Source organism: Diadema setosum, chromosome 17, assembly GCF_964275005.1.
Source record: "Diadema setosum chromosome 17, eeDiaSeto1, whole genome shotgun sequence".
Classification (NCBI taxonomy): Eukaryota; Metazoa; Echinodermata; class Echinoidea; order Diadematoida; family Diadematidae; genus Diadema; species Diadema setosum.
The window spans coordinates 6,292,210-6,311,884 of NC_092701.1; the positions used below are offsets into that span (position 1 = coordinate 6,292,210).

Below are 19,675 nucleotides of genomic sequence, written 5' to 3' on the forward strand. Positions count from 1 at the left end.
TTTACTAGCAACTGAAATAATTCTTTGCAAAATAAAGTTTGCTCCTCACATAAACCTTGCTTACCTACACTGCATCCACCTCTGATGTAGCTAGCTATTTCAGCATCTTGTTTTACAACAATTACAAACAAAACATAGCAAGAAAAATTAAGACTTATGTTGGTGAGACTAAATAACAATGTCTGAACATAGACATTTCTGTAATGTTGCCACATAGCATCATTGCCACAAGGTCACTACGGACTTAAAAAGTTGAAAAACTAACTGCAACTTTTCTCTCAGCCAATCAGGATCCAGCAGACCAAGACCTGCATTTCAGTTTGCAGTTGCAACTACACTCTCTCTTTTTGAACCCTTAGACCCGAATTCACGAAGGTGGTACAAAGGAAACCATGGTTTAAACCATGGACAAAAACCATGGAGCGCCAAGTGTCGCATGGAATATCTAACATTACGAAATCAGTCATTTCGTCGATGAAATGATTATTTTGTAATGAAATGACAACATTTTGTAACTAAATGAACATTTCGTCCACAAAATGATAATTTCGTTAACGCAACGCTCATTTTGTAGACGAAATGACCAATTTCGTAACGAAATATTCCGTGCGACACTTGGCGCTCCATGGTTTTTGTCCATGGTTTAAACCATGGTTTCATTTGTACCACCTTCGTGAATTCGGGCCTTAGTGTGCTTTGGGTGCTACCTGGCACCAACAACCCCATAGTGCTGGACAAACTGTTGAAAGTTCCTGGCACAGAAAGGGTTAAAAGGATGGTACAGTATTGGTTCGGGCAAGAATTCAGCTTTTAACTTTTTGCAAGATACTTAGAAACCACTTTATGAAATGTAAAAAAGCATGCAATTCTAAGGAAATTCATTCAAGGTTTATTTATTGAAAATCGGTTTTGATTTGGCTGAGATATCAAAAAAAAAAAAACAATGTAAAGCAAAGGGATCCTAATAATGTTAGGTGAGAATGATAAGGGCATTAAGATGCCTCGAACATTATGGCTTAAGGGACAACATAACATCCTTATCATCACGGTGATAAAAGGTGGGTCCCCTTTTTAATACGATTGCTTTGATTTGGATATCTCAGCCATTTCAAACCCAAATTTCATCAAACTTTGAATTCATATAAAAATAGATTAATTACATGCTTTTTCATAACTCATAAGAGGTTTCGCATTATCTCAGAAAAATCATCATACAAAAATATTGGAAACCTGAAGCCCCATCTCAACCGAAACGGTACCATCCCTTTAAAAATTGTTCTACCGGTGACTACAGCATCAACTTGTCCTGAAGGGAGAGAGTCTCCTAGTGACATGGTAGGACCCATTCTGCTGCTTGTGCGAGATACGTGTTTCCGTCTAATCACAAAGTTTGTCATCACGAGTCACACATCGTTAATCGTTGCTTCGTCTGCTCCTCAAAGTTAAAGTCGTAGCTGAACTGGGAGTTGATGTCAACAGCTGACTTGTAGGTAATTGGCGGTACGTCAAACTGAGAATATTTTTCAAAAACAGTAGAAGACAAAATCACATCACAAATCTGTCATATCAACTGTGAAAATCTACCACTTTTAGTCAGCTTGGATTTGACTTCACTACGAAAGGGTCTTTATCAGTATCTTGTGGTAATGGCTCATTTCCACTGTCATGTGATTAACTACGCATGCCATAATTGGGCCATTTAATTGTAGATGATCATGGAATTTTTATTCAATCACAGATCACGGATCACAATCTGCACCACTGTTGAAAGCATTGTCTGAATCATGGAGTAAACATGGTGATCACCTCAAATTTTACCAGATCTTAAGGTCAGTCATGGCAATTAAGTTGATCACAGGTAATTTTTGAGAAGTTCAAAACTTTTTGTAAGGTCAATTTGAACATGGAGTGAAACCACTCTTGAAACTCATCTAAAAGAGACGTTTTGCAGACATTGCTGCACTGTGTATGTCAGGAATACACCTGAAAGTTCTGGTGCTGGAATGGGGGGGGGGGGGGAATCAATCATTAACAACCTTTCCTCTTCTATTTGTGTTTAATATAAATGTTTTATTTTTCAGACCAAGAGCAACAAAGGGAATATTTTTCTCTATCTATTTCAAATATCAATGATTTATCCCCTTTTGTTATTTGTACGTTCTATTCCTTAGACCAACAGCACCAAAGGGAATATATTTTTCTCACGTGCTTGAGTCTGAATGTTGCTAGCGAGGTCCACATCCTAAGTTATAAAGAGAATTAACATCAAGATTTTTGTTTTACTCACATTTGACATGTTCGTCACGGACTGCAACACTGAGCTGATTCGAAATGGAACTCCTTCGATGGCTGCCAAGAAAAAAAAAGGAGTAAAAATACCATATCTAATAAGCACCAACAAGAAATTTTCAACCTTTGAATCCAGGCATTGGTCACTTAACCTGTTGAGGATGAGTCCCGATACTCGGGCGAGTGTCTATAGGAAATGCATGTTGTAGCAAAATCGGCCGTCCTCAATGGCATATGGGAGTTATCGCAACACAACAGGGCAATAGCATTAACTTTACCTTTGACCTTGTATTGACATTTTTTTTAGGACATTGTATGCAAACAGTTGTTAGAAGGTACAATGAAAGCATGAGAATGCCACAACTATTTTTGCCTCTTGTTACCAAACCCGGGGTTGCTCAGTCTAAAACTTTGGGCCATGTTGTTCGGACACCATGTGCCGCACAAAAGTGAAAACTTCATATAACTTGTAGTAAAGTTGCGAAGAGGGGCAATACTAAGAATAAATACTGGTACATGTATTTCATGGAACATTCTGGAACAGTCTTATTAAGAGTAGCACAGTCTTGCCTGAGAGAACATCGTGCTCCGTGCTGAGGCTATGTGACGTCCGAAGAGTAGACTGTCGTCTCGTCCTGGCATTGTCCCACGAGTAAGGCAGCTGTGTCATCGACGACTGCTGCGGCAAACTGGATAACCCACAAACACGTCAGAAAAAGACAAAAACCAGCTCTAGTGATGCTAATTAGCATGAAAAAGAGGGCCTGATATACATAGATGAAGCTACTTTGCACATGAAACGACTCAAACTTTGATACTGCCAGGGCCTAAATTCAGGCTTCAGCCTGAAAACTGGCACCCCTTCAGCTCTGAACAATCTTGATTTTGGTGTTCATTTTACCATTTAATTCTCCCATAAATGTTCATAAGTTATCAAGCCTAGGTACAGTATGCACTTCACTGAAAGATTACTACATGTTGGGAACATACAAAAGGAATCCATAACATTCAAGATATACATGTACTAGCTATTAAAAGTAGTGGATTGACTGATGCTTCAAAAGGCACTTTGGACTTTGGTAATGAGGAATGTATGAGGTTGACTGTACAGTTCACTTTTCTTAATGATGAGAAGAATTCAGGTAAATGAGGAAATTACTTGTATTTTGATATAAAGGAGACTCACTCCTAAGGTATGGAAGGCTAAAATCCTGAGCCTAATTGTACACATAGAAGTTTTCATCACTTGGTTGTCAGCAAATCATAACACGCTTTGTCACCAATACCCCTATATACAGTCACTGCAAATCTTTTCGGTCTCATAATTGTATGACTACCAGGGTGTAGATTTCCTTATCCTGTGATGTCTATACAAAGAGACCATTCTTGATTGGTACATTATCTATAGAAGTGGCAGACCTCTTTTGTTTCATAGCATGCACAAGAAATTGTCTTTCACTTCAGCAGAGTAACATTAAACATGATTCTCTCACTGCTATCTTCTGTAAGTCCCCTATCCATACCCATCTCCCATCCCCCCCCCCCAAAAAAAAGGGGTCATCCAAATTGGACCGACACCCACTAGTCATACAGCCCACAAATTTCGACATTGAAAACAGGTCCATGAGTCATACAGCTCATGAGTCATCCGGCCCATGAGTTCGACAGATACAACACAGAGCTTAATGCGTTGGTCTCGTGGGCCTTGTTAGCTTAGCGTCAAACTATTGGGCTGTATAACTCGTGAGCTGTATAACTCATGGGCTGTATGACTTGTGAGGCAGAGCTGTATGACTCGTGGGTGTTGGTCTCCTGACGTGCACCAAAAAAAAGATACATGTACATTGTAGGGAACAGCCCAATAAAAAAACAACAAAACATCCATACTTGGTGGTAAAAACAATACCCTATGTAACAATATGCAACTTTGGCTTTACACACAATAAATCATTGAATTTTGTACACCTCTTTGTTCAGTTTCAAGAAAGCTTTAGATTTTGACGCGCGGACATTTGAGACGACGAGTGCGCTGGACGCGTTCTCCTCTCCCCTGCGTCGCGTTGAAAAGCAGCTTTAGATTACGCTGGGACGCAACGTATGAAAAATAAAATCGCGCCCCATATGATCGGTGCATGAAGTACTGTACGAGCTGAAATTTTCGCGGTGGTTTTATTTTCGCGAATTTCGCGAATCGCCTTTGAACCGCGAAAATAACAACGTGCAAACAGATAAGCACAGTTAGACCTCGCAACCGCGAAATGAACAACACGTGAAAATGTTCTCCTAGTAGCAATTCGCGAAAATATCTGTACGCGAAAATTTCAGCTCGTACAGTAGTTCTCTGCGTTGCAAATTGTGCGGACGTAAAAATAGCCCAGTACGCGTAGTGAAAAACTCAGGCGACGCATGCTAAAAATAGATCAATTCAACGCGCGCTTCTGCACACGCTCAGAGCATGTTTTTTTCCTTTGAACATCCGCGCGTCTAAAATCTAAAGCTCCCTAATGTAACAAGGGGAGGGGGTGGGGAATACCTCTGCAAATTATGTAAGCTGGGCGCAGAAAAACACCACTACCTGGACCTTTGTACATTTTACTTCATGCCTACAGTACATATGCACAGTACATGCACACCTTTAGTTAACCAACAAGTCACATTTCACAAGGGAGAAAACGAAACCAAGCCGAACACACAAACAATCAAAATAACTAGCTCTGTCCTGCACGTGCACGGAGCTAAGCTCCCAAAAGTACCGGAAGTTATCTGTAGCTCAAGTAATGTTTTTCATCTGTTCATTTTCGTAGATTCTGGGAATATTTCAGATTGCAGTATCAGTTGAATCCTGTTTGGCAAAACAGAAAGGAAGTATGCTTGATATCCCGCACAGGTTTGATTTCAACAAACAAGTGATAATATTTCCCTCCCTGTTCTAAAGTTGAGTCAATAAAGCTCTTTTCTGCATATAATCGTCTTCTCTCACAGAATGACCGGTGATCACCTCTTCTCAAAGCCTATTTTGCATTTTTTATAAGTGTCTTTTTCAAAGGCCCTTATGCTGTTCCTGGCACCAAAAGTCTCACACGAGGAGCAGGACCAAGGGCTTTTTGAGAGAGGGAGAGAGCCCAGCCGATGCATCACTCTATAAACTGAATAATTCAGTAGGTCACTTCTACCAATGAAATTCCTTGGATTCTGTCAGTGGCTGTCGGTGTGAAACATGTATTCGTGAGCTTCTTCCAAGGATGCTCTGCAAAGGTTTTGTTGTTCTTGTTGTTATTTTTTGTTTTGTTTTGCTTTTTTGCAACCTAATGCTGGTAACAAACTTTGGTTAAATTCAAAAGCTAGTTTTGCAACAGATGTGGTTGCACTCCGCAATCATAAAGAGAATTCAAAATTTTCACTTTGTTGGATGGAATTGACCAGAACTAAAATTTTGACAAGTTTTGAAAGGTTGATGGATTTGGCATTAGGATTCTTGGTAGCACACTGAGAAAGTAAACACACCTATGGGACCAAGGGCAGGCTTTTAATTTCAATGTTTATCAAGTAACTTAACTTAATCAATCTATTTCATTGATTAGCTTTAGTTTAATGCTATGCATGCAGATATTAATATTGTAGTTTTGACTATAGACTCCGCGCTAACACGTATGCATTTTCCGAAAATGAACATGTCTCTTTGCGTGCACTAGTCACGTAGAACGTCAGGTTACTTTTCGAGAAGTGACTGGGGAAAAGTAAACTTATGGAGCTGGTGCATGGCCTGATTTTCATTGCAAACTTCTCGTATGGTGAGTGTTGTTGCAGAGCAAGGGAGGAGCGTAAGTGTGTTCAACTCCTGTCTGTCTATGCAATTGTGAGTGCCAGCTACATGTGTGATGTTCGTTTACGTGTGTCAAGTCGGTACGTGTACATTATGTTTTCGTGTTTAATCGCTCCCCAAATGATTGGTTTTCTTTGCAATTTAAGCAGAGAATGCGATTAGCCATGGAAAATTTGACATTCATGATTTCTTAAAGTGATATGTCTGAAATAAAATGTGGGTAGAAATTCGATTAGAAGAAAGTTATTTACCCATTCATGCGGACAGGCAACCCGATTATCAGGTAATTATAATGTGCATTGGAACTGATTTTGACATTACCACCCAAATAAGCGAAGCACCTGTTAAAGCAATACCCGATTACCCGGAGAGTACTGTACTGCTTTACTGCTTTAACACAGGTAGATTACCAATCTGTCCATTCTTTGTTGACAGGCAAAAAGAATCTCATTTGGTAGCACTGAAGGTTCTAAGAGAATTGCGGGAGGAACAGGTTAAGTAGGGTAGGAAGGAGCAGTGTGGCTACAGTACACTGCTCACACACATATTCATTTTGATCATCTTTAAGTCAGACGATCGTCACCCCTAATGGTACGTTATTGAGTAACTCTTCCGAACAAACAAAATTTGTGCATGCAATTGCGCAATGCCAGACTGCAGTGCTATCCAGTTAATGTGTGAGACAGTGCTGCCATTGACACGTGTGTGTGTGTGTGTGTGTACGCATCATACACAAACATTGTGGCCGCGAGCTGCAGTGATTGGAGGAGAGAGGCCAGAAGACGCGTGGCTCTTTTGGCCTCTCTTCATGCGCATGCGCACTGTGAGTGTGCGTCCATTCAGCACTGATCAGAAACTCTCGTGGCTCGGACAGCCATTTTGGGTCAGGTGATTTAGACTCCAGCGTGTGTTCGCTGACCCACTGAGCCAGCGCTATTCTCATTCGGTGTCACAATATTTGATACAGAATGGGGGGAGGCAGCGTGTTGCGTTCGTCTCCATGCCGCACAAACCACTCGCCACGACTGTAAGGCTTTATACACCACTTAGCATGACGTACCAGAATCTCAACAAGATTGATTCTATGAAATCACTATGTATGCATTGACTGCTTCCAGATACAATGTAGGTATTGGGGGCTGGGATATCAGAAAAGGGGGTGCATATACATTATATTTCAGTCTATGGGCTTTATCACAAGAGTGCTACAACAGCTAGAAGCATTCCCACAAGTACAGTCTGGTGAATCACACACAAGTGGGTTCTAAACAGCTCACAGCAATTTCATTCCAGTATCAAGTAAATTATCAAAAGGTATAGCATGAATAAGAAGGCGAAAAGATACATGTATGTATTCCTCACACAGAAATTCAGACGAACAGACATACCCATAACAGTATGTGTGGGAATATCTGTGGAAAGAAAAATAAGAAGGGTAAACAAACCATTGTAGAAATGTAATTTACACCACAAATCTGTCAACACACTTTAAACTATTTGATGAATGAAGTGAATGCCAGGAATGGACACCCATAACACAGGTGAATGAACAGCCCAAGAAATTTCTATTTATACTGCATTAACTCTTTATGTGCCACGTTCGCACGTCCGACTCAGTCGACGGCGTGCCAACTTCGCATATTCTGCTCAATACACAAAGCCGCTTAAACCGATCGATAAATCGCTAATCCCGTGGTACAATGAAAGCGTTTCTCACGCTTTTATTCCTCTCACATACAGCTTGCATTCTATATGTGGTGATTGGCAATCAAGTGGTGTTCCCAACTAGATTTGCGTGTATATTCTAAGTTTCTGTTACAGTTTTATGTGCAAAAGTCATGCCTTTACAGTAATGTAGCAACTGGTCATTCAAAAGAAAAATTGAAAATGGATTTGTCATACAATTTATATCGAAGCAAAGATTGGCATTCCTCTTTAACAATGCTTACTATTGTGTCCACCTTAACAGAACTTTGTAGAAGTTATACAAATTGGAAAAACCAAATTCTTTCTCAAAGCATGACTACCTTCGTGTCTCAGAATAACGTGGCACACAGAGGGTTTCCACCATGGCACATAAAGAGTTAAACATCCTGAGATTTGTGATAGAGCACAATTGCTTTAGCCGCGGTCAGACTACACAAAACTATGCATAGTTTGAATGATGTGAAACTACCCATAGTTTCAGTCTCTAAACATGCATGATCCACATAGGTAATAACTGCACACCCTACTTGAATAATAAGTATTAAAAATGTAAACATGCAACAGCAGACAGAATAATTTGCAATATAGGCAAACAACTTGAAATGAACTTCTCGATGTTAAAGCCATGCTTGGCCACACTGTGCAAAACTACTCCTAGTTTTGCAAGAAGTTTTGCTAGTAACTTCTCGAGAAGTTTACCGTCAAACGAAAGTTTGCCGTCAATTTGCCCAAACCACACAGAACTATGTACCGGGTAGCAAAGCTATGCATAGTTTCAGAGTGTGACTGCAGTTATCATTTTACTTCCAAGACAGTAATATTTTTTTTTCTCAAATTTCTGCAGACCAAGCCACCAAACCCTCTGCAGACTTACCCTGAGGAAGCTGGTGGCTGCAGAAGGTTCTGTCGCGGGGCTGGGATCGGTGCCTTGCGGAGAGCGGGGCCACTCTCTGGGGTCACTGGGGTCAATGGCTTCAGGGTGGACATTCTAAGGAACAGGTTAATTCCATTGATATCCCTGTCAAGCATTAAATGGGAAGGATAAACAAAAACAAAAAAATGAAACTTGACTGGATTGGATAAGCTGATGGTCATGACCAATGTCCAAATGTATCAACATATAGAAGCAGGTTGTGAAGGTAATACTCACCAAATTTTAAAACTGAGTATCACAAATATTGAATGACTACTGACAAAAAGACAAATGTATAGCACAGAAGAACTGGGTTTGCTGTTTGCCAAGAATTAAAGTACACACCATGTCTAAATTGACTTTCATATTACAAAGGAAACCTTAAAAGCAAAACCAGAATCCTAGAGATTTCATCAAGATCAGACCCTAAGACAAGACAAAGAAAGAAAAAGGATGGAATGTTGAATTTAAATGATCTTTCATTGTTCTAGAAATGTGAAAATATGTTGAATTCCTTATATACACATACTTTATTCATATCATTTTCTTTTGCAGTGATGACACATACTGTTGTAGTTCTCTAATCCAGCAATGACAGCATAAAAACATTTAAATCACTTTTTCATAGATTCTATGATTAAATGCACAAACTTCTCTGATGTGTTCTATGAGCATTGCTGCATTCACTCAACAATCCACACTTCATCTGTTCCATTCTCCTTTAACTCTTTATGCACCACTGTGGAAACCCACGTGTGCCACATTATTCTGAGACACCAACGATGGCATGCTTTGAGAAAACATTCTGTCTTTCAAATCTATGTTACTTCTATAGATTTTTGTTCAACTGGACGTACAGTGAGTAAAATTGTAGAGAAAATGCCCAGCTTTGCTATGATGCAATGTGTATGACAAATCTACAATTGTTTTTCTTTCCAATGACTCGCATAGCTAAATTACTGTAAAGGCATGACTATTGCACATAAAACAGTGACAGAAACTTAAGATTTACACCTAAATCCAGTGGGGAACACCGCTTGTTAGTCAATCACTACATAAAATGCAAGCTATATGTGAGAGGAACGAAAGTGCGAGAAACGTTTTCATTGTACTGCGCCACTTGGTGATTTATCGATCGGCTTGGGCGGGATTGTGCGTTTGAGCAGGATATGCAAAGCTGGCACGCCGTCGACTGAGTCGGACGTGCGAACGTGGCACATAAAGAGTTAAACTTCTGCATATTTTCACATAACGAAGATGTTGATGGCAACCTCACACAGCAGCTGCACATACAATGAGTTTACAATAACACCACGGCAGAACTGGTCTCTGTCTGATCCGTGCATAAAACTCTTCACTTTGTATGTTTATAAATTCAGACAGGAAATCAAATCAAAGAGCTCATATCCTTCCTATCAACCTTTTTAAATTTTGTTTTTCTATGTAGAAATACCCTGGCAAATGATGGCTGCAAGGAAAATAAAAGTGTTTTTTTTTTTCTCTCTGTGCAAACTAATAGGAGATTTGCAAGCTAATTTCATTATTCCCACACCAACTTTGCATATAAATTTGAAGACTTTATTATTGCACTGCAAATTTTTAATGGAACTCCTTCCATTGCATTCATTATTTCGAGTCCATGCATTACAGCTCACTAGATTTGTGGTATGGAATTTTATATTTGAAGGGGACTGCTAGGCGGTGCAAGACTTTTATTTGACTCTTTCTGCATTAGAAAAACACAAATGCCACTGAAATTTCTGTAACATGGCTATGATTTCTGTTATGAGAATGCACACATATGCATATGCAGTGGTTGCAACTGCAGTTCATGCAAGGGCCATTGATACAGATATCACTCTATGTTGCATAGATTGCATCGAGTGCTGCATCATTTCTGAGCCAACCCGGTGAGCTATTGCAGAAATTTTGCCCTTATGTGGAGTCGGCAGGAACTTTTGAGATGAGTGAATTGCTTGAAAGTTGATTTGCGGCTCGTGAACATATTATTCATCATATCGTCGCTGGGGTGACAAGACCTTGTATCTCAAATTTTGGTGAAAATGACTTTTTTGCATTAGTGGTCAAATAATCGGTTAAGTGATGTCCTGTCCAAATCCCAGCTGTCTTACCCCAAAAATGAAGCCACCACGGCATGTCAAAGGAACGGCTATCCAATTCAGTATAGTGCTTTGGCCGCCATGTTTTTTGGTTCTCCTGAACATTTGACATTTTTGAGATACGAGGTCTTGTCGCCCCAGCGACGATATGCTGTAGTAGAAATGAAGTCCATTCGAAGAGGTACCCTTTAAAGGCTACAAGAACAACTCCCAGTAGGATTGACACCTTGAGGTTTTAGTTTGTTGCATGAAAATGATATCTCTTGCATTCTTTGAGGGCGAGGCATAGAAGTACGGGCACAATGCATGCAAATGTAAGCATCGCCAGCATGAAGTATAAAGTTTACTGCAGCCAGGGTTCAGGAAGCTAGAAGGAAGTTCTAGGGTTCTACTTATGCTCTCATGCTATCTTAGCATTGAATAACCTTTGACTACAGTGACTGAGCCGTAATCCTCGAGCAAAGATTTCCGGCCAGATTATTACTTTCAAAATTTTGTTATTTCAGGTGATTTTGCTCTTTTGGGTTTGTGGGAACATAGGTTAGGTTTTTAATTGCCCGCTTATCATCAATCCTTGTACACGTAGATCTTCCTTTCCTTTTTCTATGGATCATGTTGCACAGATATTTTAGCATAATCTCTGCAACAACAGTTGATAATTAGCCTCATGAACAGAATGCTGAAACTCAATCAACTTTCTATATTTACCCCATTGCTCAACTTGCAGAAATAAGCCAGGCAAAGGCATCCAAGGGCAAGCTCTAGTCATTGTTAATGCATGCACAGTTCTGAGATTTAAAATGACCAATTTTGAGCTGTGTGACCTTTTTTCTTCTTCCTCTTCTTCTTCTTCTTTTGATGTGTTTGTGTATGTGTGAGAATGGTGGTGAATACAGTAAATTTTTGCATTATGATCCAAAAACTAATAAGTCTTGTGTTTAACTGCACAGAGTTTTTACACACAAGAGTGTTGCATTCTACTTCTTTCTCTGTGGAGACATGCTGAGACAACCAAAGGCATAGACAAGGCTCTTGTCCATTTCTTGTGTGTCCGTATCCTTGTATGTCGCCCTCTTGTGTTTACTTAAACGATCTGCAGAAGCCCATCGCACAACTCATGAAAAAAGGACAAGGGAACTTTGCCACTGTTGCTTGTTCCAATAAGGTTTGTTGTCCCCACCCACTGGCCTGTCTGTCATGCACATCGTGTCCAAATATGGCTTGCATGTAATGCACTCTTCATGCTTTTACGTGCAATACTCACACTTGGTACTGCTGACAGGCACTTCAGAGAGCAAATGGGAAATGTTCTTTAGAACTTGTAACTGCCCATGCATATGATCTGCATTGTGATCGTGATGCAAATCGTCCAAAATATACCAAGCGCCATTTACGAAGCTCTCTCTCTGTTACTGAGCCACAGAGGGCATTATTGCTAATTGGGGGATGGAAAATACCGCTGACAAAGGCAAGGTCATCTTGACTACTCACCCTCTAGGAGTAACCTCAACAGGTTTAGTCTTGGTCTTGCCGGAGGTGAGAAATATCTCGCTGACCGCTTGTTGGGTGGAGTTCCGGTTGAACAGCTTAATCACGAGGAGCTTCTTCTTCAGCACTGCTTCGCCTGAAGTGTCAAATGGGAAGGGGGAAGGGGGTAAGGGGGTAAGGGGAAGGGGGGAAGGGGAAGGGGTGGGGAAAGGGGTGGGGGATAGGGGAGGGGAAGGGGAGGGGAAGGGGAGGGAAGGGGAGGGGAAGGGGAAGGGGTGGGGGAAGGATAAATGGTGGAGGTGTCTTTTTCTTTCGGCACTGGTTGCAGTAGGGCGAACCCCAATTTACACTAAAAACATAAACCCGGTCTCTGACTGACTGAAATAATACAGCAAATGAACAAGGGCTGGGAATGTACGGTATATGTACTGGAAACTTACAATGCCTCCTCAGAACAATTTTAGGCTAATGTATAGTGCAGGGCTGCACACTGTTCAACCAATGTTTTCTACTGGCCCGACCTGTCTGTCAGACCAGTAGGTACCCAGTTTTTATCATCATTCTAACATACCTGCCAACATTTCAAGATGAAATATCTTACTCATGGATTGCAAAAATCTTATTTTATATGCAAACTGAAGTTAAAAATCTTACTTTCGGTTCAATCCTCAGAAAATACACATGAAAGGTATATCTAAATATTTTTCAAAAATCTGATTTCTCTGACAGAAAATCTGATTTTGCTATTTTTTACTTAAAAAATCTTACAGAATCTGATAAAATCTTACTAGTTGGCAAGTATGTTCTAAGTGCTTTCCTTATCATCAACTATTGCTCTTTGAAATAGCCCCATTTTCAAAAAATCACTGTTAATCAGGACTGATCAAACAGCTTACAAGTGGCCCGGCTAAAACACAGCCACAAGATACTGTTCAACACATACCCGAGTCATATGTTGTCCCCAAACAGGAGTAGCCAGCTGGAATGGCTTCGTTCTCCTTGATGACCATGACATCAACCAGGACATTGTTTCCCGCCAGCTGCAATGCAAAAGTGACTGAATTGAATTGAATTGAATTGAATTTAGTGTTTTATTGTCCACAATGCGAATGTGGAAATGCGCCTTCCACCAGTGTTACATACAAGACATAAACACAGATAACAATTGTTCAATGAACAACATATGCGTGACAAATTACAAATAACATCAAGCAAAAATATATATTCCAATAATTGTTGCAGAAGATAAAAATGATATCTGTTATATTCATAATACATCTTACATATATATCATTTAATTTAATGGTTTAAATTAATCTTATAATCATAATAATTATCATCAAGAATTCAGCATTCAAACAAATCTTCTCTCTTCTAATCAACACCTTTATCTTCTACATTATTCTCCTTCGTTTACAACTCATCAGTCATCTTCATATATCTTCTCAATATATCTAAATCAACATAATTATCAGAACATTTAACCGAAACATGATACATTATAATCACAACATCACAACACAACAAACAAACATCAATTATTCATTTATAAACATAAAATTCCCTGTTGACAGAATTAATGAGATGCAAGATTTAAAGCAACAAGAGAAGACCAGTGGTAGAACCTTTGTCTTACAAATTTGCTAACTATCATCAAATGAAGTGTATCCTGAAAAGAAAAAAAAAAACAACAACCCTGATACTATCACCTCAGCAAAGACATAACAATCACTCTTCTGGATGCTCCCTTTTCTCTCAGCATGGAGGATTATGGATTTGGATTGCTGTTAAACACATGGCAGCCCTGCAACTTTCCCCTTTGAACTGTTTGAGCAAAAGTAAGTTTCACAGGCTTTTAAACATAAAGGGGTTCTGCATTCTAATCGGTACATGTGCTTCCCTAGATAAGACACTCAGATGTTGTGTTCTGCTGTGTTTGATTTGCTACTTGTTACATTGAGGACTTGATATTCAGATCCATGTTTATGGATCCAAATCTAATATCAACAATCTATAAACCATTGCAGAAGGCATAATTTGCTATGTTTGATTTTAAAATGTTTGCATATTTTTGTCTGCACAGTCATGGGTCTGATGCTTTGAAACATTTCACTTGTATTGTGAGCTGGCTTTTTTTCTGCTCATTCAACTTTCTTTATAGTCTAGTGGACTGTTTAAGGATTTAAAGAATGCATAAAACTGAGAAGTAACAAGAAAAAAAAAATCAGTCATTCACGTTACCCAGTTTTGTTAATGGGAACCCGTCATTTGAAGTCTTCTGCCACATACGTGTGGAATTGAGCATGAATCTCACGTTAAGTTCATCACACTTTGTTTTACACCTACCAACGATAGGGTACAATTTACTCATACATTTTCATTACTCATTGAAATCTCATGAACTCTATTGAACTCATTCAATACCATCATACTCACTGGATTGATTTTCTTTGTGTAGCACAGATACCGTGTGACCTTCTTCCTCAACACTTTATCCTTCCACAGGTCCGCATCCTGGTTGTCCGTTGTCGTTTCAATCTGAAAAACGAGGATAGAATGCTACATCAGGGCAAAATCAACATCTTCATGCCATGTCAGGGTAAACCAACATCCTCATGCTACGTCAGGGCAAAACCAATATCCTCATGCATACATCAAATTGTCGGTGGATGGCAAAAGCTTTTCAAAGCTGCATAATGATTCGTCAACATTATTCTGCAGGCATCATTACGCCAGAGATCCACATTCCCTCTGCTGTTTGTAACCATCATGACTTTAAAAGTCTCCACATTCTCAAATGTTGCACAAAAATTTCAACAATATTGGGAATCACATACTATGTAGATTTACTGCACCAACACCATTACTAGGTACAACAAGTAGGGATATTTTCTTATATTCCATCTTAAAACAATTTCCTGTTTTCATACTTGTTTCCTGTTTTCGTACTTGCTACAATGTAATAATCACATCCAGGCACAAACCTTAAACAGTCGAACTAGTTCATGATCAGAAAAAAAAAAACCTTTGGAACTTTAAACCCCTATTTTATCAGCAGCTTCAAAGCTCATGGCATTTGCCAGACCGGGGGATAAACATAACACAACTTGCTACATCCTGGTACAGGTGATGACTTGACTCAACACAAAATTGTGGACCACTGACAGAAACCACAAACCCACACATGGAATATAACTATGTTGTCTGACAGGAAACACAGACTGTATCATAAAACAATTGGACAATCCATTGAAAAGGTTTGCATGCTCATATGCTCACAATGAGAAATAGACACAAAGTTGTCCACATGTATAGCACATTTTGCAATTACATGGTGTATGTATACTCAAGGAGAAATTTTGTCAAATGCACACTGCAAATAGAGAATAGACATACAGGTATTGTGTGCTTTATCAGGCCTAATCAATAAATTGTCTGGAAATATGTACAGTACACCTCTCTTCATTAATCATATACTACGCAATTTCATGAAGCACTTTGTGTACATTTGTGTAGTTGAAAGCAGGGCTAGAACATACTGCACCACATTTTTCTACATAGCTGTAAAAACATAATGAATATACCAAATTATGTGATTGCACAATCCTGTCATTAAGTTTGGTTGGACATCCTAAATCAATAAGCTATCAAAATGTTGCATAATACTCTGTAATACCAGCATACTCCACATATTGATATGGTTCAATTAATGCCAATTTCATTTGTTGGCTGACAAGTACTATCAATAGTGCCTCCCATCAGCAAAACGAGGTGTATCTTCTTCTACTTGTACAGTGTAATTTGATTGTCCGTTTGTTCCATTCACTAATTAAAAATTACTTATGAAAATCTCTTGAAGGTACTGACTCACAATATATTATCAACTAATCAAATTGAATTCATTTCCACCTTACAGTGTATGTTCACAAAAAGAGAAACTGAATGAAAATACCTATCATAAACCAACAATATTTTGTAATATATTACCTTTTAATAGAAATGATAGTCGAAATTATTCATAGCGAGAACACAATACAAAACACTAATTAGAACTAAACCTGGATGGACCTACACAAAATTGAAAGCACAGCTGGCATAGGGACCCTGAATTATGCTTGATATAATTAGAATTCTGTATTGTTTATTATATCGAGTATGAATTGTACATTACACAGAAAAGGCATGTGAGAGAGGGAGAGAAGTTTTTTTTAAGCCTTGGAGAACATATTGTGCAGAGTGATCTGACACAAAACTCTGCTGTTAATTCTAACTCAGTTCTGATTATTCTACACCTCCTTTAATACAGGCCATTTCTTTCGCAACAGCTGCTGAGAATAACCATGTTCCCCCTCAAACTTAGTTAAGCAAACAGGTCAAATTCATCTTTGTGATAAGCTGCTGGATGGCATAGCCTATGAAAGTTAAGAAATTCACTCCACAAGTTAATCACTCTCATAAGAAAGAGAAATATACTCCCTCCAGAACAGTGCAAAAATGATCGAAATTGAATTTAAGAAAAAAAAACTTTGACATGCTAAAATTTCAAAATTGTTCAAAAAAAATCGTTCTTGACCTGTCCATCACATCGGCAAGTTGATATCATGCTCTCATAATTTCTTATTCACTTCATGGACAAAAATGACAAAAATCTCATAACATCAGCTGTATGAATGAAAAAAAAAACAAACTTGCCTTAAAACCACCCAAAATTAGAACAAATGTTAACTCTGAAATATTTTGGTACGGGAATACATACAACATGTAGGCCTATGCTTTAACCTGTATAAGATAAAAATATCAATTTTTCTGAATTTTATAGCATACAGGTGGTACATGAATGATTAATATGAGGGTATGCACCATTAACTCACTCATTTGAATATTTATAAGGACGTCAAGAAATATTTTCCGCAGAAATGTGAAATTTGCAAACATCATTTCTTGTTTATTTCTTATCTGAATTTTGTTGTTTTTGCAATGTTCTGTAAGGATTTTTAAAACAAATTCTCTTTCTTTTAAGCTTTATATATTTTTGAGGTGAATTTCCACTTTAACTCGTTGAGGCTGTTTCATTTTGCTACGACACACATTTCCCATAGCCATTTGCCCGAGTACATTAGGGACTCGTCCTCAACAGGTGTTAATAAGCAAAGAGTTTTTCCTTACCACTTGATATCCTTCAGGGCATCTATTCTTGTCGGCCAAAATACAGATTCCTGTGATTGGATCATCAGCCATACTGTCTGTCAATTACCTGTAGATTTTAGCACCTTGTTGGGGGGGGGGGGGGGAATAAATGGAGTAACATTAAAGGCATATTAAAGGGACTGTACAGTACAGTGGTACTGGTTGAGGTGGGGATTCATGTTTTGAACATTCCTAAGTGAGATAATGAGAAACCTCTTATGAAATATGAAAGAGCATGTAATTTTAAGAAGGATTCAACATTTATTTGATGAAAATTGGTTTTCAAATGGCTGAGATATCCAAAAAAGTGATAATAATAATAAAAGGCAACAGGCCACGCCTTTTATTAGGATCTCTTTGTTTCACCTTGTTTTTGGATATCTTGGCCATTTCCAAACCGATTTTCATCAAATAAACTTTTGATACCCCTTAAAATTGCATGCTCTTTGACATCTCACAGAGTGGTTTCTGAATATCTCGCAAAACGTTAAAAGCTAAATCCTCACCTCGACCAGAACTGTACACACCCTTTAAATTTACCATTTTGCAGATCAAACAAAAACCTTCCATTAGTGCTTTAAATAGTTCTAAAATGTGAGTTAGGGATAGAAACAACCACTGTACAAATTTGAATCAGTAAAATCAATGTTATGTGTTGCTAACTATATATACAAAATGTGAACAATAGTTATCATAGAAATGTTTCCAAACTAAACCATTTACAGATACTTTACTGTTTATTGAAAAAAAAATACTGTCAAAATCTCCTTATATTTTAGGCTTTATTGCGAAAATTTTATATGGTAGGATGTTTTGTGGTACGGTACAACAAACCTACGCATACAGATACAGTGTACATGTATCAAATGTGACCTCTTGGACACTATCTAAATCACTGCTCCCATGATCCCACAAAGGTAAATCAAACCTCTATGTTCAAAATTATATGACTGATCTCTCCAAAGTATTTACAACTGATTGACTTTCAGTGAGGACTTCATGAGACTTTACACCATTATTTTCATAATGATTAGTAATGGTTTTGCCCTAACTATACAGCCCAGTTACTGTATAACTTGCTTCGCATGGCGTCTGGTCGGGCTAGGTCTGTCCCATAACGTTACGCATGAAAATAATTACTTGGTGACAATGTAAAAAAAACGGGGGGGAAAACAAAATCCATAAGTAGGCCCTATTATCTAACTGTTAGATGTCATGAGAACTTGATCGATGTCTAGTAAGGAGTTATTTCTGATTTCTCTGTTTGAAAATATCATCACACAGTTTCATAAATTCATATCTCTGACTCGAGGTTGTGTTCTTTTAATCTCTGTATAGGCCCTAGAGGTTTTCTACGCGATTGGTCATAATAAAACTAAGCGAAGCCGTCATGGCCTAATCTACTGTTGGGATTTTTCTCTAGATCTATTTTTCTTTTCAGATGCATTTTTTTTTTTTTTTTTTTTTTTGGGGGGGGGGGGTCCAGAAAAACGCTTTTAATTGATATTTGAGGCCATATCTGGCTATCTTTCAAAGGACCAGTAAGCTTTGTAGGACTAGGAAATATTAATAGATCTCGAACTCATCGTTGATGTGACGATAAATCTGACTTGTACCAGAATAACTCAAGTCCAAGACGTGCATACTGTATTATTCTATACCGTACATGTAGCTTCATACTGAGAGACTATTCACAGAGGAGAACATTATTACAGTCCCACCTACTCCCGTATACGTTATGTCGTTAGTAATCGACACTCTCGTCCAAAATCGTCTACATTTTACACATCACATCTTACATTCCACGTCCAAAAATAAACGAAAACATGGTCCAGGGCCCGTATGAAATTTGAAATTTATTACCAGTAGTCGCATCAATAATTTGCTAGAATATAAGATTTAGAAATCACCTCAAGGAGGTGCAATACGAACCACTTACCCACTTTTCGCCTTTCCGCTCCGCAATCTGTATACTGTAGTACAGTATTACACTGTACTATATTTAAAGATCTTTGTATTTGTTTGGGCGGATATACAGAATTCAACCGCCGCATCGCGCACGTACGGAAACGACGACTACGAAACTTCACGACGATACCAGCCGGAAGAAAGCCATTTCCGGATATGACACATCATCGCAGCGCAGTT

At 38.7% G+C, this 19,675-nt stretch overlaps 1 protein-coding gene across 1 annotated transcript; it reads right to left on the minus strand.

Moving 5' to 3' along the window:
* Positions 1-1,289: 1,289 nt before the first annotated feature.
* On the minus strand, positions 1,290-19,501 carry LOC140241034 (multivesicular body subunit 12B-like). The gene is made up of 9 exons (XM_072320804.1): positions 19,467-19,501; positions 17,507-17,610; positions 14,777-14,878; positions 13,284-13,380; positions 12,344-12,476; positions 8,694-8,837; positions 2,860-2,978; positions 2,288-2,349; positions 1,290-1,510 (listed from the first exon to the last, which is right to left on the minus strand). The coding sequence occupies exons 2-9, from the start codon at positions 17,576-17,578 to the stop codon at positions 1,397-1,399; spliced, it is 843 nt and encodes a 280-aa protein (XP_072176905.1). The 5' UTR covers positions 17,579-17,610; positions 19,467-19,501; the 3' UTR covers positions 1,290-1,396.
* Between the last annotated feature and the right edge of the window lie 174 nt (positions 19,502-19,675).